This window comes from Plecotus auritus (assembly GCF_963455305.1).
Source record: "Plecotus auritus genome assembly, chromosome: 4".
Lineage (NCBI taxonomy): Eukaryota > Metazoa > Chordata > Mammalia > Chiroptera > Vespertilionidae > Plecotus > Plecotus auritus.
This window is the reverse complement of record NC_137775.1, coordinates 102790504-102810300: the sequence shown is the minus strand read 5'-3', so window position 1 is coordinate 102810300 and position 19797 is coordinate 102790504. Positions and strand designations below refer to the sequence as shown.

Below are 19797 nucleotides of genomic sequence, written 5' to 3'. Positions count from 1 at the left end.
TTCGCCCAGCATCTTGCGCAAGTGCCCAAGGTGGCGCGAAACCCGCGGCCGCTGGTTTACTGCGCAGGCGCGCTAAGGCAGGCTCCGGCCGCTGGCGCAGGCGCACTGACGGCAGCCCGGCGCCTCGCCAGACCTGCCGCAGTGCGCAGGCGCGCACCGTCTCCGTTTTCCTCCCCGCAGCCCTGACCCCCTCCTTTCCCCTTCAAGGAGCCGGCTGCGGGGCGCGCTCACCCCGCGAGGAGGGGCAGCCGCACTCGGGAGGCGCGCTCCCCGCTTCCGGAAGACCATGTACCAACCCAGCAGGGGGGCGGCCCGGCGTTTGGGCCCGTGCCTCCGCGCCTACCAGGCTCGGCCCCAGGTGAGGAGGGGGCGCCCGGGAGGGAGGCGGGGCGGAGAGACCCTCCAGCCGTGCGAGGGCGGTGCGCGCAGTCTGCGCAGGCGCAGTGACGCCCACCGCCCTACCCGTGCCGGCTGTGCGTGGAGGACGAGGGTCGTGGACGCGGGAGGAGCGCTGCCAGCCCTGGTCGTTCCTCCGGGTCTTGGGGGGTGGGGGGACGTCCACGTCTCCGCGACGGTCTGTGTCTGGAGGTGATTTGAAGGGCGGGGGGCGGAGAGGTTCGCACGCACCCGCACCCGGCGCGGCGCCGCCCGGAGTTACCGGTCCCCACCAGACAGACCTTGCACCCGGATAGCGGTCCCGGCAGGAAGGCGGCCTCGGACCAGGTGGACCCGGCTCGGGCCCTGCGCCCAGGTGGGCAGGATGGCCACGCCCCCAGAGTGATGGAGTGACGCGGGGACTTGGTCAGCCAGACTTGGTGTGATCTCCTTCCTCCGCATCAGTTTCAAGGTCATTAAGCAGGAGTGAAGTCCAGCCTTTGCTAGTCTCCTGGGCTGTGCCATCAGTGTGGCCCGAAGTGATAGCATACCTTTGTGTACCGCTCTAGAAGTCCAAGGCTTTACATGTATGATGGTGTAGAGCCCTCGCCGTAACTCGTGTGGCTTCATCATCCGAACGGGAGTGCCGAAGAGTGCGCGAAGGCTTGGCACTCAAATGGCTCCTGTTCCATTGGATCTCACAGCCTCCGCCTCACCTAGTTGTGGAGTCTACAGGCCACGCCTTTCACCCACAGTGCAATAAAACGCGATTCCTCCCTTGTCCACTCTTCAAACATGGATGTGATCCTTGCTGCAGGAGTGGTGGAACTGCTCCCCAAAGTATTGGAATCTTAAATGTAAAGGCATTTGCTAACCGTTTGGGGGAGGTGCTTGTAGGAAACTGTTGCCTCCTGGAGATGGAGGTGAATCCAACCCCTTTTCCTTGAGCAATTCCCACTTCTGTCTGAGGAGCGGAGCGGGTGGGAGTGAAGTGTTAATTCGAGTTTGGATGAAGGGCCATTAGGCAGCTGGGTTATCGTTTTTCCTTTCATTCTTCCTCCTTAGGACCAGCTTTCTCCACGGGCTCTGCCATTCCCACCCCTGTGGCCCCACTCCACGACTTCCACTTCTCCCTCTTCTCCTCTTTTCTGGTCTCCTGCACTCTCATGCCCTCCTACTGGGCTGCTTCCCCGAGCTCCCCCATTACCTCTCCCTCAGGTCCAAGCCCTCAGCTCACCATGGGCCAGTCTCCCTCCAGGAAAGGGGGAGGGACTAGGCCCTGAGTTGCATAGTGGCTGTCTGGATGGGCTTAGGAGCCTACTTGAGGGACCTTCCTGCCCCTATCTTGGGGCTGTGCTATCTTTCCAAGCCCCTGTGACTGCCTGCCCTTCCCCTGCCACTCCATCAGGAGACCCCAGTATGGAGGAGCACCTGGCTGTCATGTATGAGAGACTGAGACAAGAGGTAAGTCAATTCAAAAGTGACCTTCATCCACCTGGTGGGAATGCAGGTAACCTTGGAAATAGAGGGTTAGTCAACTGGATTCTTTCTTGGAACCACAGGCAAGCATAGAAACATTTACAAACATTTCCCAGATAGAAGATAATCCTCAGTGTGGATTAAGGGAAGTTATACATGGCATGGAAATGACCTTCCACACAGAGGGAAGGAGGCACTAAAAATAGAAAACTGAGAAATAGGATCATCTCTCCTTTCCCACTGGGTGATGCCTTCTTCTTCCACCTAGCTTCCCACTCTCTTCCTTCACTCCCATGACTATACTCTCTATTCCTCGGATGTGGAGTTCATCAACGAGATCCTGAGCATACGTACCAAGTGAGTCCGCAGGGGCGGGGTGGTGGGAGGGAGGACCCCAGTGCTGTGTACTTACTAGGGAAGGTGCTAGGCTGCTTCCCATCTCATGCGGCTTGGTTTTCTGATTCTGCATGAGATTTCTTTCCCATCCCTTCTTCTCAGGGGCCGGACGTGGTATATCCTGTCGCTGACCCTCTGCCGCTTCCTGGCCTGGAACTATTTTGCACAAGTTCAGTTGGAGGTTCTGCAGTTGACCCGCCACCCTGAGAATTGGACCCTGCAAGCCCGCTGGCGGCTGGTGGGGCTGCCCATCCACATGCTCTTTCTGCGTTTCTACAAGCGTGACAAGGAAGAGCTTTATCGGTAAGGGGTGAGGAAGGACCCCACGCCACAATCCATTTTCCACACGTTCTGTTTCAGGATTCGTTGTCTCCTAGATAACCCTTCATCTACCTGCCTTCACTGAGGTTCCTTGAGGGCAGGGGTCTTGGTTTAGTCTCCTTTATTGGAACAAAAATGGGACTTTGAGTACATGAGAGAACCTCTGAACTCAGCTTGTTCATGTATATCACCTGGCACATAGGTAGGAATTCAAATACTTACTATTCGTAATGAAAATTCCTGCCTCGTAAGTTGAGCCTCACACCCTTAGGTAAAGTACTTGGTAAATTTCTGGCAAAGTAGGATCCCAAGAAATTGTTAGGCTCGCCCCAAATCAGCAGTTTGTAGACTGCTGCACAGTGGAATCATCTTGGTGCCAGACTCTGCTTTATTGTGACGGGGTGCAACCTGGGCATCAGGATTTTTCAAAGTCCCCAGGTGATCTTCTAACACTAGTATGTAGCACAGTTAAGGAACTAGGAGTTTAAGCAAATGCTTGAATTAATCTTTGGGATCAGTCGCCTTCCCCTCAGCTTCTCTTCCTTCACCAGGACCTACGATGCCTATTCCACTTTCTACCTGAATTCCAGCGGCCTCATTTGTCGCCATCACCTAGACAAAGTGAGTCCCAGGGGTGATGGGGTGGGGGGAGGGGCAGCACCCCTGCTAATGCAGTCACTTCCTCCCGGCAGCTGATGCCCTCACACTCACCCCCAATGCCTGTGAAGAAGCTGCTTGTGGGAGCCCTGGTGATGCTGGGGCTGTCAGAGCCAGAACCCAACTTACACCTGTGACCCAAGGCCTCATCCAGGAACTGGGGTAGGGCAGCACTGAAAACTGCTACAAGCAAGAGGTGGGGTTGGCCAGTTTCTTCCCGCTCCTCTCCCTCCCTCCCTCCCTCCTCGCCATCTCATGCTGTGTAAAGCTGCTGTGTAATTTAACTTGTAAATAATAAAGTCTAAGTGAAAATATGAGATCAAATTTCCACATCACTTTCTCCAGCTTACAAAAGTTCCCATAAGCTTTATTCCAAAATTACTTTTATTAATGAATATTAAATAACATGGAGATGGAGCTGGTGTCGAGTTCTGTTTACGTTTCTTTTCTTTACCCTAGCTCTTCACGTGTCTTGCCTGTTTTTTTTGGCATTTTCTTAGCATGGGGATCTTCTAGCTCCTTGGCTTTGTAATAGTGAGGTGCCACCTCCAGAAGCCAACTGCTCTCAATCTCCAATACCTAGAAGGGGAGAGAAACCAGTAGTGATCCCGTCTTCCCAACCTAGATTCTCGTGTGTGAGCTCAAAAAGGCCGGTTTGGCTGAGTGGGTAGAGCGTCAGCCTGCATACTGAAGGGTCCCGGGTTCCATTCTGGTCAAGGGCACTTGCCTGGGTTGCAGGCTTGATCCCCAGTAGGGGGCGTGCAGGAGGCAGTGATTCATCAAGGTTTCTCTCTCTCCCTTCCTCTCTGAAATCAATAAAAAATATATTTAAAAAAGGTTCTTTCCCCTGTGGCTGCAAGGAAGGCCTAGAGCTCTGCAGTATCTGCCCCAGAGGCTGGCATGCCTCTATGTGTTTCTCAGGTTCCCGAGTGGCTCTCCCTAAAGGCCTGCATGTGAACTGTAAAGTACACTCGGGGCAGAGGCCACATCTGCTTTGTTCATCATCATCCCCAGCACCAGAATCCGAGATAACAGCCTTTCAAATGCTCATGGTGCGATGGTCAGATCTCATGAGACACCGAGTCAGCTGTTAGGAAGGGTGTCTTTCGAGCTTATCCTTCCTTAAACCAATTTGTTTCCCTGTTCCTCTGCCAGGCCCAGCAACTTGAACCTGGGTTTAGCTGGTCAGAGTACCACTCGTCTCTACAGCCTCCACCTGCCAGGGCAGGGGTGGAACCCTCACCTGTCGCATGAACTCCTTGGTGGTCAAAACAAGTTCATGGTAGAGCAGCCAGCGAGGCTGTTCCTCAAAGAGGGAGGAGTTGGGGTGAATGAACACTGTCTGCTGCTGTTTCACTGTGCGGTAGCCGCTGCGAGTCAACCGTGCTGTGTGGTAAAAGTAACCGGCGGTGACGGCCTAAGGAGCAGGCAAGAGAGACCCTCAATGGGAAGGCCAGACTGCAGGGACCCTCAGCCCTTGCCACCTTTTCAGTTTTAGTTCAGGCTTCTGGAGAACTAGGAAGGGAAGGGTGCGTGAAGAGCCCCCAGAAGGAAACGGACCTTCCCCAGCTCAGGCGGGAGGGCTGCTCAGGCCCCGGGAAGCTGGCCCCTCGGAGCCCGGGGGCTGCGGGAGGAACGCTGACCTTGCGGACGCGGATATAGTCCCCTTGGCAGGAACTGAGGCCAACTTCCACCCGCTCCAGGAGCCCCTCCAGCTGCTCCCGCACATCGCGGGCTCGGCGCATCGATCTGAACTGGACAAAGTTCTCATAGCACCACTGGGAAGAATAACCACTCTCAGCCCACTGTGAAGAGGGTTAAAAAGGGGGTGAGTGTATAGGTCATAGCCGTGGGCAAACTACGGCCCGCGGGCCGCATCCGGCCCGTTCGGCTGTTCTATCCGGCCCGCGGAGCCGAAAGAGCGGAGGGTTCTCTTGCTCTCCCCTCCGCTCCTTTACTTTGAATTTATATTAGTTCACACAAACACTCCATCCATGCTTTTGTTCCAGCCCTCCGGTCCAGTTTAAGAACCCATTGTGGCCCTTGAGTCAAAAAGTTTGCCCAACCCTGGACCACAGTCCCCCATGTTCTGCTCCTTCGCACTCTCCCGAGCCCAGCGACCTGTGTGTACACATTTAGCAGAACCAGGTGGTCCCCCCCAGGTAGGAAGAAGTTGACGCGGGCGTTGTCTGCGTGGACAACTTTGTCCTTGGGCCGGTAGAAGATGGAGTTGTTGACGGACAGCATGGCGGCCACTGTCAGGATCTCCTCTGAGCAGCTGTACCTGGGCAGGAAGGGAAAAAGCTTGAGAGCTCAAAGCGAGATGTAGGGACAGACACATGGGGGGAGTGACCACTGTGTAGGCTGTCCTCACATGGGGACCACCCGTCAGAACAGGGCTAAGCACTCAGAGTAGCTAGATTTGGGGGCAGTGCCAGTAGCTCAGGGTTGTGCTGACAGTTACAGATGGACATCTGTAGAGGGAAGGATGGGCCGCTGAGGAGCCAGAGGCAAGGTGGGCATTATGCATTGGGGAAAGACTGCTTCCTTTAAGTTCATGTGATGACCTCTGACACCAACCACGGCATTTAAAGGTGGACCCTCACAGCCACATCTAAATGCTCCAGGCTGAGCCTTAGGATGAGCAAGTCCCCAAACCAGCCCTCACTCAGCACTCCTCACAGATGGAAAGTCTTCCACTTCCCTTCATGCCCCCAAATTTCCTATGTGTTTGCCAATCTTACCCATTTCACATAACGATCAAAAACAGCACAGTGTCTACTGGCCCTTGTGGGCCTCAAAGGGGGCAATAAGCGTTCTCTAGCAACTTGTTATTTGTTAAAGAATATGGTAGAGAAAAAGAGCAAAATAACAAAGATGGCCCCAGAGACAGCAAGAGGCGTGGCCAGCTTGTAGGTGGGGCCTGGCTGGATGGGGGGACTCACTTCTCAGAAGCCAGGATCATTTTTGATAGCATGGGGTCCACTGGCAGCTCTGCCATCTTTCTACCAGACTAAGGGGAGGAAAGAGAGAGGGTTGAGCCGGTCCTCCCTCAGGTGTCCCTGTACTCCTGCCCAGCCCACGGCCTCCACCTCACCGTGGTGAGCTCCCCAAGGTGGTTGAGGGCTCCCAGAGCATACAGCTGCTCCAACGCCAGCAGCAGGGTCTCGTACGGGGGAGGGTCCAGGAAGTCAAAGTGCATGAGGTCATGGATCCCTGCAGAGAAGTGTGGGTAGAATGGAGCTCCTTTCCTAGGACCAGTGACTCCAGCCCGGCCTCTAGGGAGGCCTGGAGACCCCAATCACCTAAGCTCTTGAGCAGCAACACCACGTTGCCCAGGCTGGTCCTCTGGATCTCGGGCACCGTGGTCTCCTCCAGCTCGTGCTGATAGGCCCAGGCGGTGTACAGGCGGAAGCATTTCCCGGCCGCCACCCGGCCAGCCCGACCCGCTCGCTGATTGGCTGAGGCCTGGAAAGAAAGGAACGACAGGCCAGCTGACAACTGGGTGAGGGAAAGAGAAAGGGCAGTGTTTATGCAAGAACTCTAGGAGGCTGTGGTTCCATCCTCTAAGCTCCCCCAGGCTTCTGTGGGGCCTGACTGTGGGTCCATCCTGCCTCCCGCTCCACCATGGAGATGCACGGGAGCCTGGGCTGACCTTGCTGCAGGGTGTGACCGTGAGCGACTCCATGCCCGTGCGAGGGTTGTAGCTCTTCTGCTTACAGAACCCTGGATCCAGCACGTAAATGATGCCCTCAATGGTGAGGGAAGTCTCGGCGATGTTGGTTGCCACAACCACCTGAGTGAGATGCTGTCGGTCACTCAGAGACCCCAACCTCCCAGCTATGTAGGAAGAGGAATCCTGGGAGATTTGGAGTAGACAGCAGGGCAGATAAGAGCAGATGAGGAAATTCGTGTCTAGTACGAGGGGGACAGGCTGGGAGGGTGAGGGGCAGCGGGGCTCAGGAAGGGCATGACATGGAAAGGAAATGGAGAAGAGGTTGAGGTTTCAGAGATGGGAGATGGGGCTGCCCGGTACGTGGCATCCAGAATGGTCCTTTTAAAACGCACCTCTCATCACTCCCCTAGCCGGCGGCGGCTTCCCATCCTGCTGGAGAGTTACAGCCATACCCACTCGGTGCGAGCCCTCCTGACCTTGTCTCGTCTCGGGGTCCCAGCCTGGCTCCCTCCTCATCCAGTTCAAGCCTCTGCCTCACTTTCACTTGACTGGAGAGGGGAGGCCTTCCCTATACTCCTAGGAAAGTCCCGCCAGGCCTCACGCCTCCTGCAGCGCTGTCTCCTAACTGACCCCCCACTGGAAGCTCTTGGGGCCAGGAACTCTGTCTCACCATATCCCCACCCCAGAGCAGAACCTGCGAGAACCCATTCGGTATTTGATGAAAGTTACACTTTGCTCAAAATCCTGTGATTGCCATGCAGTCTAAAGTCCAAACTCGTGCACCTACCACCCGAGGCCCTCCCTAACCTAGTCCAGATGTGGTTTTGCCCTGTCTCCCACTGCTTCTCACAAACCTTCCACTGAACCTTGCACTCTGACCACAATCACACCTTAAGCCTTCCTCTGACATCCCTGCCACTTTCTTACAGGTGCAGATAAAATCCCACTCCCGCACACCAAGGTCTCCTCACCATCTCCTCACGTGCTCACTGTCTGCATCCTGCTCACTGCCTGCATCTGTGTGTCCTCTCTCCAGAGCCTGCACGGGATGCGCCTTCCCCCCAGCCCACCCCCCGCAGCACCACAGGGTGGAGCACAGGTTTCTGTAGCTCACTCACCTTGCGCGCCCCAGGGGGTGTGGGCTGGAAGATGCGGGCCTGCATGTCGGAGGGCAGGTTGGCGTAGATGGGCAGCACCAGCAGCTCCTGGATCTTGGAGCCCAGGCGGCGGCAGCGGTCCTGGAGCATCTCGCAGGCAGCCTCGATCTCCTCCTGGATTTGGGGGGAGAGCAGCAGGGACCGATCACAGAGGCCGCCCTGGACCTGCTGGCCACGTCTTCCCTGGGAAGCCCCCCTCACCTGTCCTGTCAGGAACACCAGGACATCCCCGGGGGGCTGGGTCACGTGGATCTGCAGCACAGACACTACACAGGCTTCCAGGTAGTCGGCCTCTGGAGCCTGGCGAGGAGAGGGCACAGGAAGGCACGCGCTCAGGCAGCCTTGTCCTCCCCCGGCTCCACACGCTTCGTCCCAGGCCCCCTTTGGACTCTCCATCCACCCTGCCCTCCTTGGGACAACCTCCCCGCCTCATGCCTCACCCTTAGGCCCATCCTTGGGGAGCACCTTGGTATAGAAGATGTCAACTGGGAACCTGCGCCCAGGGATCCGGAAGATGGGGGCGTCATCAAAGAAGGCAGAGAAACGGGCAGTGTCCAGTGTGGCTGAAGCCACCAGGACTTTGAGCTCCGGTCGGAAGCGAGCCACATCTTTGATCAGTCCAAAGAGAATGTCTGTGTGCAAGGTCCGTTCATGAGCCTCATCCACCATCACCACGCTGGGGGGACAGGGAGCAGTGAGCGAGAAGAGCGGGCCGTGCAGGCGTGGACGGGGGTCCCCCGGGGGAAGGGCAGCTAGAGACAGAGTCCAAAGGTGAGTGTGAGAGGCGGCGGCTCCAGGAGAAGGAACCACCGTGAAGTAAGACCAGCAGGGAGTGGGGAAGACCAGGGCTCCATGGCCTGCAGCCTCTCAGCTGGGAAAACAACAGCTTCCAAGACCTGGGGCTGGAGGGTGGAGCCAAGACAAGCCAGGCCTCCCTGTGGGTCCAAGTCCAAAGCCTGCTCCAATCAGCAGGAGTGGGAAAGGGAGGCAAGGCCCCTTCCCATCAGGCTGGCCCGGAGGGTGGGGCGGCAGGCGGACTGTGCCACCACGATCCCAAAGCCAGCAGCTCCCAGGCTCCTGAGGCTGGCGAGCCTTCCAGCCTGACCTCGTGGGCTCTGCAGACTTCTAGGCCTCCTCCTAATGAGCTATTCTGTGCCCTTTCTTCCTCCTTGCTGTGGTCTTTGGGTTTCTGGTGGCAGCCAAGCCGTAGGAGCTCATGCCCCACCTCAACTCTTTGCATGAACCCTGGCTGGAGGGGAAGCCCGGCCATTTCCAGCTGGGGTTGATGGGAAAGTCCTGCCCCCCAAACGTTCTGGCACCAGCTGGCCTTCTGTGGCTCTGAGCGCTTTGGAAGGGGTGTGAAACGTCAAGTCCTATTTGTCCTATGGCTGCACTCTGACCTTCTAGGACCGGAACTTCTACCCTCTTGCTCAGCTGGCCTGACCCCATCCGCATCCCACGCATGAGCCTTCTGCCCTCAGCACGTTACCCCCTGCCCCTGCGGGTCAGCGTAGCACTGAGAACCACTCACGGGCAACCTGCGGACTCGCCACTCCATGGCGTCTTGGTCCTGAGCTGAATTTCCTCTCCTGTGACACCCCGTGGCTCCTAGATGTGCTCTCTGAGGTCCCATAAAACAAGTCTGGCCCTAGCCAGTTTGGCTCAGTGGATAGAGCGTCGGCCTGCGGACCGAAGGGTCCCAGGTTCGATTCTGGTCAAGGGCACATGCCTGGGTTGCAGGCTCGGTCCAACGTGCAAGAGGCAGCCAATCAATGATTCCCTCTCATCATTGACGTTTCCTCTCTCTTCCTCTCCCTTCCTCGCTGAAATCAATAAAAATATACTAAAAAAAAATTAAAAAGACAAGCATGGCCCCTCTTCAATGTGGCAGAGGGACCAGGTGTCTCCCCTGTAAGCCGAACACCCTAAGTTCCTTCAAGTGGTCTTCAGCCTTTCAACTCCCCTGCACTCCACCCTCCATCCTGTTTCTGAACTCTGGGAACAGCTGGAGCGGGAGGGAGAGGCTTTCTCTGCAGTTCCTCTAACTCCAGCCCCATCGCTATGGAACCCGAGGTCAGCTCTGGGCTGCCAGGGTCACAAAGGTTCAAGGCCTGGCCATGGCCAAAGGGACGGGTGAGAAGAAAGGAGGGAAAGGCCAGAGCTCAGGACACCCAGGAAGGCACTGAGGGGAGCAGGCGCCGAGCTGGGAAGAAGGGAAGGCGCTGCTCTCCTGTGGGGTCGGGACTGGATCTACCTGTAACTCGCAAGGTCAGGCTCTGAGAGGAACTCGCGGAGAAGCATCCCGTCTGTCATGTAGCGGAGGACTGTCCGCTCTGACGTGCAGTCCTCAAAGCGGATGCTGTAGCCAACCTGCCGAGGCCATCAGCATGGAAAGTGGGCTGGAGCTCTCTGAAGGGAGTGTCGGGCCAGGCGACGAGGGCCGGCACCCAGACATGTGGTGCAGGGCCCTCACGGCAGTGTGGGTTGAATTCCAGACCCCTGGGCTCCCCTCATCCTTCAGTCCCTCCAGAGCTCACCTCATTCCCCAGCTTCACGCCCATCTCCCGGGCAACTCGGGCGGCCACACTCATGGCGGCTACTCTCCTGGGCTGGGTGCAGGCGATCTTCAGACCCTTCTTTGTATAACCCTGAATGACAGAGAAAGGTGAGGTCCTGCCTGCCCTAGCCAGTAACTCAACTTGTTGGAGTATTGCTCTGATACACCAAGGTTGTGGGTTTGATCCCTGGTCAGGGCACATACAAGAACAACCAATGAATGCATCAATAAGTGGAGCAACAAATCGATGTTTCTCTCTCTCTCTCAGCAATAAACAAACAAAAAAGGAAAAAGAAGAGGTCTTCCCTTTGTTAAATATGGCACTGTCGCCTAAGACAATTCAGAGAAAACAGTCATAAATGCGGGGGGGGGGGGGGGGGGAGGGAGCAGACAGACAGAAGCTAAAGCCCAGACAAGAAGGGCAAACGGATGGAATGGCAGACCCAGGCCCTCCAGGGTCCTCAGCCAGCCCTGGCAATCCCAGCCCTTTGCGGATCAAGTTCTGAGCTCAGTGGACTGAGTGTCAACCCATGCACCAAGAAGTCACCAGTTCGATTCCCAGTCAAGGGCACATGCCTGGGTTGCGGGCTTGATCCCCAGTAGGAGGTGTGCAGGAGGCAACTGATCAATGTTTCTATCTCTCTCCCTCCCTCTAAAAAAAATCATTAAAAAAATTAACGAAATAGTTCTGGTCTCAGTGAGATTTGAGCTGGGAAAGGACAGAGCAGGTGGGGCAGACTCAGAAGGATGGGGGCAAGTAGGTAAGGAGCAGAGACACAGGCTCTCCACTCTGTGGAGGAGCAGAGGCCTCGCTGGACTGGAGTGAGGGCCCCTCTCACACCCCACCGTACACTGCCTTCCAATGGGGACACAGAACGCCTCCCAGCCAGGCACTGTGGCGGGAAGTGAGAACAGAGACAGACGGGCATGTGCTCCAGACCCTCCCCTCTGAGTGGGAGAGGGAATGGCTAAAGTGGGGAGGTGAGCAGCTACTGAAAAGGTCAGGTAAAGGGCTCTGACAGGACCGTGCTCAGCGGCGGGCAGGGCCGGCCCCTGGCGTGTGGATGCCGCACCTCCTCAAAGAGATATTGCGGGATCTGGGTGGTCTTCCCTGAGCCTGTCTCGCCCTCGATGATGAGGACCTGGTGACTCGCAATGGCAGCCAGGAGCTCCTCGCGGAAGGGGAACACGGGGAGGCTGCGGCGGACAGCCTGGATGCACTCCTGCTGCTGGGCCTGGGTGGGAGGGGGCGGAGCTGCTGGCTCCTGGGAAGGAGAGAGGGGCATGAGCGCCAGGGCCGGCTCCCCATCCTCCCCACTAGGTCCAGGGCTCTCCCTCACCTCATCGCCCTGCAGCTGAGCAGCCCGGACAAACTCGATGGTCTCCTCTTCCTCGAGCACCAGCTGGTACTTGGGCTCCTGGGAGGCAGCATCTCGGGCCCCAAATTTCAGGGCGGCGGCCCCCAGCCGGGCCTCCTCCCAGCGCCGCTGCTCCTCCCCGGGGGCGCCTGATTCCTCCTCCACCAGATCCACAGCTCGCGCTGGCTGCAGGACAGCACAGCGGGCAGTGAGCAGGGCAGGCACAGAGGGCAGTGAGCATGGCGGGCACAGAGGGCAGCTCAGGGACCTGGGTCAGCACAGGGCAGTCAAGGCCTCATCCTGTCTAATGGCAACCCCGCCCCCTTCCTACCAGCAGGACAGGACGAGACAAGAACCTGAAGATGAGCCTCCCTTTCCTTTGTGAGCACCTGCAAGCCGCAGGCACAGCGTGCAGTGGGCAGGGCGGGCACAGCGTGCAGTGAGCAGGGCGGGCACAGCGTGCAGTGAGCAGGGCGGGCACAGAGGGCAGTGAGCAGGGCGGGCACAGTGGGCAGTGAGCAGGGCGGGCACAGAGGGCAGTGAGCAGGCCTGTCCTCCGCCCAGCTCCCTCCTCCCTGTCCCGACCTGACCCCCTGGGAAAGGGAGACAAGGAAGGGGCTAGCCCCCACTGACACCAAGGCATGACCCCGCGGCTGCGCCTTCGCCTCACCTGTCCTCGGGTCTCCTCGGGCATGTGGTAGCGATTGGTGGCCTCCAGCTTCTCCTGCTCGCCGGCTGCCCGGTACTCCCGGGCCAGATCCCGCACTCGCCGCTTGTATTTGAGCTCCCGCCGCTCATGCTGGCTCAGCTCCACGTCCCCAAAAAGGAACTCCTCATCCGCCAGCTCGGCCTCCAGGTCCTCCAGCTTCTCTCGCTCCCGCTTGGCCAGGTACTCGCGGCGGGACTTCTTCCGCAGCTCAGGGACCTGGGTCAGCACAGGGCAGTCAAGGCCTCATCCTGTCGAATGGCAATCCCGCCCCCTTCCTACCAGCAGGACAGGACGAGACAAAAACCTAAAGATGAGCCTCCCTTTCTTTTGTGAGCACCTGTGAGCCACGAGCACCAGGCCTGGAGGCCGCAGCAGACCCACGGACCGCCATCGCCAATACAAAGGCATCAGGGCGGTTATCTGAATGTCTGCTAGTCTGCTCCCCTATTTCCTCTCCGAGGGAGGGAAGAGGGGAAGCAAAGGGCTGACACCAGCACTGGGAAGCAGTCTCCACCTGAAAGCGGAGACAACCGATACCCTGCAGGCGCCACACAGGTGACCGGCACCGCTGATGCTCGCTGGTCAGAGGCCCTGTCGTAGGCAGCATGACTGTTCTGGGGGAGGGGAAACACAACACACATAGCAGGCCGGAGGCCAGCACGAGGGTGCCTCTGGGAACAACTCCTGCACATCGTGTGTCACTTGGCTTCTACATGTTTCCTTAGATACACACTTTTCAGGACACACTGAAGGTGACAGAAGACTGGCCACCTCCTAAGCCCTCCTGGCTCTCACCACCTCTCCCTGGGATCCAGACCACCTCCTCCGTGGCAGTGGCGAGCCCGCCATGCCCAACCCTGGGGGCTCCGATTCTATTTATTTTTAAAAAAATATATTTTATTGATTTTTTACAGAGAGGAAGGGAGAGGGAGAGAGAGTTAGAAACATCGATGAGAAAGAAACATCAATCAGCAGCCTCCTGCACACCCCCTACTGGGGATGTGCCCGCAACCAAGGTACATGCCCTTGACCGGAATTGAACCTGGGACCCTTGAGTCCGCAGGCCAACGCTCTATCCACTGAGCCAAACCAGTTAGGGCATCCGATTCTATTTAATTGCTTGGTTTTTCTTGTTTGTTCTGTGAAGACTTCAAAGGGAGTTTATGCTTATGACCTAATCTGAGTACCACAATCAAACACTCCTTCATCCTGATGGAGGCAGATGGATGGTTGAGCGTGGACCTAAGAACCAGGAAGTCACAGTTCGATTCTGGTCAGGGCACATGCCCGGGTTGTGTGCTCTATCCCATGTGGGGCGTGCAGGAGGCAGCCAATCAATGATTCTCTCTCATCATTGATGTTTCTATCTCTCTCTCCCTCTCCCGTCCTCTCTGAAATCAATAAATATATATACAGAGAAAAGAAACTCATGAGTACAGTGTAACACACATACATACACACAAAGGACAGGAAAACTGTCACCAGAGAGGTGGCTGTCACACCTAACTTCCTACTTTGAACATTAGTAGTTACAAGGAAACACGCATTTGCCCTGCCTGCTAAGAAGGAACTGCAGCTCACTTCTAGTTGTTGAGAAAAAGCTCTTCTTTATATAAAAAGGACCCCAAGATCAGCATTGCAACCCCCATGAAATCACTGATTCCGGAAAGGCTCAGAATGGGCTGGACCATTAGAGGAACGGCTGCTGGAGAAAGGACGGCGCCGTGAGCAGGGAGAGGCTGGCAAGGGCAGGGACTGGGCACGCATACCACCACCCACAGGTGGTACCACCACCTCCAAGTCTGGACAAGCTTTACACCCAACTTCCACTTTAAAGAAGGTGCAGGGCATACAAGAGCTTAACTCCACAAGAGAAGGATGAGATAAACCCAGAACATAGGACATGGTACAAGAGGAGACAGAGAGAAAACGAACCAACCCTAAGAGACCTAACTACCAAATGCAATGCATCACCTTCACTGGGTTCCGATTTGGAAACAGTGGTTATTCAAGACATTTCAGCCCTGGTGGGGTAGCTCAGCTGGTTAGAGCGTCATCCGGACACACCGAGGTGTGGGTTCGATCCCCAGTCAAGGCACATACAATGCATAAGTGAGTGGAAGAACAGGTCAAAGTCTCTCTCTAAAACCAATACATACAAATAAAAAATTGTTAAAAAGACATTTTGGGGTAAGCAGGGGAATTTGACTGCAGAGAGGTTCTTGGCTGACACATGAGAAGCGCTATTCACCTTCTCGGGGGACAATGGCACCACACTCCAGGGAGAACGCCTGTATTCCTAAGAGGCACATGACGATGGGATAAAGTGCTACGATATCTTAAACGCTTTTATTTTATTTTTTAAAAATATATTTATTAATTTTTTGAGAGAGAGAGGAAGGGAGAGGGATAGAGAAATAGAAACATCGAGGAGAGAGAAACATCATCATCAATCGGCTGCCTCCTGCATGCCCCCAACAGGGGATTGAGCCCGCAACCCAAACATGTGCCCTGACTGGGAATCGAACCAATGGCCTCTTGGTTCCTGGCTTGACACTCAACCTTTGAGATATACTGGCCAGTAAATGCTTTTAAATGATTCAAAAAGAAAACAAGGCCACGTTTACACAGACATTGCAATTTTTGAACCCAAATAGTTGTATGAGTGTCCATTATACTATTCATTCAACTTTCCTATTTGTTCAAAAGTTTTCACAATTGAAAAAACAAAACAAAAACTAAACAAATTCAGGCAAATAAAAACACTGCACTATTGAGAGATGTCTGAGTCTCTGCCCACAGTCCTTAGTGGCAAAACACGAGATGGACGGGCCAGGAGAGGCCTGAGGCCACCAGGCCGTTCTCAGACACCCAGAGTCTCTTTTGGGAAATCTAAGTGTGACCTTACTTGGGAAGACCAGGCCTTAGAAAAACTGCCTCCCCTATCTAGACTCACATTAGAAAAAATCCAGCTCATCAATCAACCAATCAATCAATCACAAGCACTCTGTCCCATGCAGTGGTGAGCAGACCAACCAGGAAACCAGAGGGAGGCCGCAGGCCACGGGGGATGGAGGTGTGGGGGAGGAAAGTGTTGGACATGGTGTGCTGAATGATCACCATATCCCTGGGTGGGACAGCTGCCCTGCCTCTACCTTCCAACTGCCTCTTGATTACATGGGAAGCTGCACATTTCTTTCACTAACACACAGTGTGATTTGATCCAAAAGAGTCAGGGAGGGTTTCTGGGTAGCTTCCTTCCCTCTACAACTAAGCCCACCCTCAGCGGGTTCCTGTCAAGCAAGCAACCCCACTGCACTGCCTCTTTGGCTTCTCCCGACCACTAACCACACCACCAAAGTCTTTCCTTCGGCCTTCTGGTCTTGGCTTCCTGGGCACTGGGACTCACCATGGCCTTCCGGTCTTCCTCAGCCATCTTGAGGCGCTTCTGAGCCTCTTCATAAGCCTAGGAGAAGAAACCAAGAGTGAAGGGTGTGAGACTCAAAGTTCCCAGAGCCACAGCCACCCCTCCCCCAGAATCACAAGGACAAGTCAGACGTGCCCCAGCACAGGGAAATGTCCTGTTCACTGAGGAATCGACCACCACAGTGTCAGCCAGAGGGACCAGGAGGTCCCTCTCCAGAGGTGAACACCCCACTATAGGCCCCTCTTGTCTTCACAGAGATCCCCATCTCTGCATCACACCACCCTCAGATCTGACCCAGGGATCTTCCTGGGGATGACGGAGTGTGCGGTCCCCACGCACCTTCTTATCTGACCGCTCCAGGACGTTGCGAGTCCGATCCTTGTCCCGCTGCCGAACCCGCTCAGCAAAGGCATCGCGCTCCTCCAGGTCCTGGAGGCGCTCTCGCTCTGTCCGCTCCCATTCATCCTCCGACTCTGGCTTTTCTGTCTGCTGTCTGCTCCCCCTGCAGCCCAGCCCAGAGGATTACATAAGGGCATCAGAAGGTTTACTGTACTATCAACCACTGCCCATCCTCTCTCATCCTACTTCTGACTCACCCTGTCTTCTTCCCTTTCTCAGAATCCTCTTCTTCTTCCTCTTCTTCCTCCTCCTGGCGTTTCTTCCTGAGATGTTTCCGCCTTTTACGATTCTTCTGGAGACGGGTCCCAGCCCTACCCACACTCTCCTCACTGCTCTCCTCACTGTCTTCCAGCAACTTGTACGATCGGTTCTTCTCCAGCAGGGCGCGAGCCTCTCGCTCGGCGGCCCGGGCTGGCTTTTCCACCACTGCCTCCCGGGGTACCTGTTGCAGAAGAGATGAGGGGGTGAGCAGCTCCTGGTCTCCCCCAGCACTGCCCTGGTCCTGCTGTAAAGAAAGGCGTGTTCTTAAACTAGCTTTCCTTCACTCCACGTTCATCAGCCTCAGCTGCTCACCTTTCCTTTGCTCAATCGCGTGTTTAACAAGCATTTACTGAAGCTGTTCCAGGCACTTGCTAGGCACCAGGGATAGAGGAATAAACGAAAGAGAAAAACACCTCTGCCCCCGTGGAGTTTACATTCTCAAACCCAGTTCTCAATGCTCAGCCTGTGTTCTCCCCAATGACCAGGTGAGTCCTGCCCAAGGACTGACCGGCTACAAGGACTGCTTTGCAGAGTCTGTGACAGGCTGGCACTGCACCAGGCTCCAGGTGCACTGGTGAACAGACTGACACGAAGTTCTCCCTCCTGTCACACTCCAACCTCACCTCTCCCCAAGCACCAGTGGGACAGCCACAGGCTCCTTGCCGCTCTCTGCACACGCTGAACCTTGCACTCTCACTGTGTGCTTTCTGAGCCCCTGTTCTGTGAGGTGCTCTACTAGGTAGTAGGAGTGCCTTTTATTTTATTTATCTTTTTTGTTAATCCTCACCCAAGGATATTTTTTTTCCATTTAGAAAGTGCAAGGGAGGGAGAGGGGGAGAGAGAAAAACATTGATGTGAGAGAGAAATATCAATTGGTTGCCTCCTGCACGGGGCTCCAACCCGGGATGGAACCTGCAATCCAGGTACATGCCCTTGACCGGGAATTGAACCCGAGACCCTCTGGTGCACAGGCCAAACCTCTATCTACTGAGCCACCAGCCAGGGCTTTTATTTTATTTTTTTATTTATTGATTAGAGAGAGAAACACCGATTTGTTGTTCCACTTATTTATGCATCATTGGTTGGTTCTTGTATGTGCCCTGACAGGAGATCGAACCAGCAACCTTGGTGTATGGGGACGATGCTCCAACAGAGCCACCCGACCAGGGCTAGCAGAAGCTCGCCTTTTATACCTTTACTCCTTCTCCCTTCTCTACCTGACAACTGCAGGGACTCTGGACCCGCTTCGCCTGGCCACTGCTCCACAGCACTTCCCACACCTCTCTTCCATAGCCTCAGGAACACTTGTTAGATTTGTTAGAAATGCAGAAACGGAGACCCCAACCCAGACCTCCGGAATCGGAATCTACATTTTAACTGGGGCCTGGATGGATGCATGCAAGTTCACGTTCGAGAAGCACTGCCATGTAAGACTTAACACAACACACTTGACCTTCCTGATCTTCACGGAGCTGGACGTGCAGTACCCAGCACAGCGTCCGGGCGGCCGCGGACAGGACCAGCGATTGAGAACTGAGCTTATTAATTCGCGGGAGGACCATTAGCCCAGCCACACTCGCAAGTAACCCAGGCCCCGTCCCGCCCCGCCCCGCCCCGCCGCTGCGACACCTTGCTCCAGAGCCTCAGGGCGAAGTCCCGCGAAGGCCCGCGGAGGTCCAGGGTGTCGGTGTCTCGCAGGCGCTGCAGGAACTCCTCGGCCGAACTGCAGCGCCGCGCGGTTCCGATCAGGAACTGCGCCACGTGCCGCTCGCTCAGCCCCAGCACCGCGTGCAGCTCGTCCTGCACCCAACGCTCCAGGGCCGCTGGCGTCGCCATGGCGACCCGCTCCCCGAGCCGCGCGGGCACCGGAAGGGTCGGAGGCCTGGAGCCCGGCCGGGCCCAGGAGCCGCGCGGGCACCGGGCGGGTCGGAGGCCTGGAGGCCGGATGGGCCCAGCGGCCGCGCAGGAACCGCCCGAGGCCCCGAGGGTTCGGTTTCCAACAGCCCAAAGCCGCCTTCTCGGACCGCGAAGCTTCCGGCAGTGCTTTTCCGGTCTGAGCAAGACGGTGGCCGATAGAGTCTAAGTCTCGCGGAACCATACGGTAGTTCGCGTGAAACATTTTCTTTCCCGCCTCACAGAATCTCTGTCGCCCCCAGATGGTCAGCCCGCGGATGCTCCACTCACCCATTCATTCAACAAACGCGGACGCCAGGCACCTAGACACAATTTTAGTCGCTGGGGATATAGCAAAGAACAAATCAGACCAAAATCCCTTACCGAATTTACATTTGAGAGGTTAAGAGGGGAAGATAAAACACATAATAAATAAAGCATGTAAGTTCTATGGAGCGCCCCCCCCCCAAAAAAAAATGCAAGGTGTATTTTGGGATTCCATTTTAAATCAGCCCATACTGATTAAGAGTGAGCTTGCTCGGACCCTTGTCTGCAGTAGCAGTGAATACAGGTGAGGCCTGAGCGAGGACCTCCAGGCAAGAAGGAAGTTGGGATCTGGGGGGGGGGGGGGGGGGGAAACAAAGGTGCTTTGCTTTTCTTGATGCTATCTCAGAAAGTACTTTTAAAAGATCTCCTCCGAACTAGTCTGGCGGCTGTGGCTCGGTGGTTGAGTGTCAGCCTATGAACCAGGAGGTCAGGATTCGATTCCCATTGTGGGCTTGACCTCCAGTAGGGGGCCTGCAGGAGGCAGCCAACCAATGATTCTCTCTCATCATCGATTTTTCTCCCTCTCTCTCTCTCCCTCTCCCTTCCTCTCTGAAATCAGTAAAAATAAAGGATCTCCAAATAAGGCATGCCCGAGCTGTGCTCTGCATGTTTGCTAACAGCTTGAGAAGTGCACTGGCAGCTGCGTATTTACAAGTGAGCAGACCTTGTTAGTTGACTCTGCTGTCTGACCTCTTTTTGACCCTGCTTCATACTTTTATGATTAATTGGACTTATCAGACACTACTGTTGAGAAATGAAACATTGTTATTCCAATTAACAGCCACTGGTAATTCCATATCATTGA

The 19797-nt window shown here is 55.7% G+C and overlaps 2 protein-coding genes across 8 annotated transcripts; one reads left to right on the top strand and one right to left on the bottom strand.

The window, feature by feature from the left end:
• The first annotated feature begins 129 nt into the window (after nucleotides 1–129).
• On the top strand, nucleotides 130–3654 carry LOC308245757 (uncharacterized protein C6orf136 homolog). Of its 5 annotated transcripts, none has more exons than XM_080663499.1 (6): nucleotides 130–358; nucleotides 1745–1839; nucleotides 2123–2211; nucleotides 2353–2553; nucleotides 3123–3192; nucleotides 3264–3654. In XM_080663499.1, exons 2-6 carry the CDS (start codon nucleotides 1795–1797, stop codon nucleotides 3363–3365), a joined length of 507 nt encoding a protein of 168 aa, XP_080519625.1. In that variant the 5' UTR covers nucleotides 130–358; nucleotides 1745–1794; the 3' UTR covers nucleotides 3366–3654. The 5 variants fall into 5 exon arrangements, with proteins under 5 accessions (XP_080519625.1, XP_080519629.1, XP_080519627.1 ...); XM_080663503.1 differs by having other exon boundaries at nucleotides 137–358; nucleotides 1441–1839; XM_080663501.1 differs by having other exon boundaries at nucleotides 141–358; nucleotides 1784–1839.
• DHX16 (DEAH-box helicase 16) lies at nucleotides 3595–18821 on the bottom strand. Of its 3 annotated transcripts, XM_080663493.1 has the most exons (20): nucleotides 18402–18821; nucleotides 16709–16953; nucleotides 16452–16614; nucleotides 16095–16151; nucleotides 12647–12901; nucleotides 11959–12162; nucleotides 11692–11883; nucleotides 10599–10709; nucleotides 10316–10431; nucleotides 8527–8737; nucleotides 8263–8361; nucleotides 8023–8175; nucleotides 6884–7024; nucleotides 6534–6696; nucleotides 6326–6444; nucleotides 6174–6241; nucleotides 5350–5512; nucleotides 4872–5033; nucleotides 4472–4645; nucleotides 3595–3807 (listed from the first exon to the last, which is right to left on the bottom strand). In XM_080663493.1, the coding sequence occupies exons 1-20, from the start codon at nucleotides 18606–18608 to the stop codon at nucleotides 3679–3681; spliced, it is 3132 nt and encodes a 1043-aa protein (XP_080519619.1). In that variant the 5' UTR covers nucleotides 18609–18821; the 3' UTR covers nucleotides 3595–3678. The 3 variants fall into 3 exon arrangements, with proteins under 3 accessions (XP_080519619.1, XP_080519620.1, XP_080519621.1); XM_080663494.1 differs by lacking the exon at nucleotides 11692–11883; XM_080663495.1 differs by lacking the exons at nucleotides 11692–11883; nucleotides 11959–12162.
• Nucleotides 18822–19797: the final 976 nt, after the last annotated feature.

Excerpts from the sequence above, each read along its gene's own strand:
- DHX16 (XM_080663493.1), bottom strand. The coding sequence starts at position 18,608 with ATGGCGACGCCAGCGGCCCTGGAGCGTTGGGTGCAGGACGAGCTGCAC. Across the intron at positions 10,432-10,598 it reads GCGTGAAGCTGGGGAATGAG|GTTGGCTACAGCATCCGCTT; the intron begins GTGAGCTCTGGA and ends TGGCCTCGGCAG. Across the intron at positions 6,697-6,883 it reads CGGTCACACCCTGCAGCAAG|GCCTCAGCCAATCAGCGAGC; the intron begins GTCAGCCCAGGC and ends CTTTCTTTCCAG.
- LOC308245757 (XM_080663503.1), top strand. The coding sequence starts at position 287 with ATGTACCAACCCAGCAGGGGGGCGGCCCGGCGTTTGGGCCCGTGCCTC. Across the intron at positions 2,554-3,122 it reads GACAAGGAAGAGCTTTATCG|GACCTACGATGCCTATTCCA; the intron begins GTAAGGGGTGAG and ends TTCCTTCACCAG. Across the intron at positions 3,193-3,263 it reads GTCGCCATCACCTAGACAAA|CTGATGCCCTCACACTCACC; the intron begins GTGAGTCCCAGG and ends TCCTCCCGGCAG.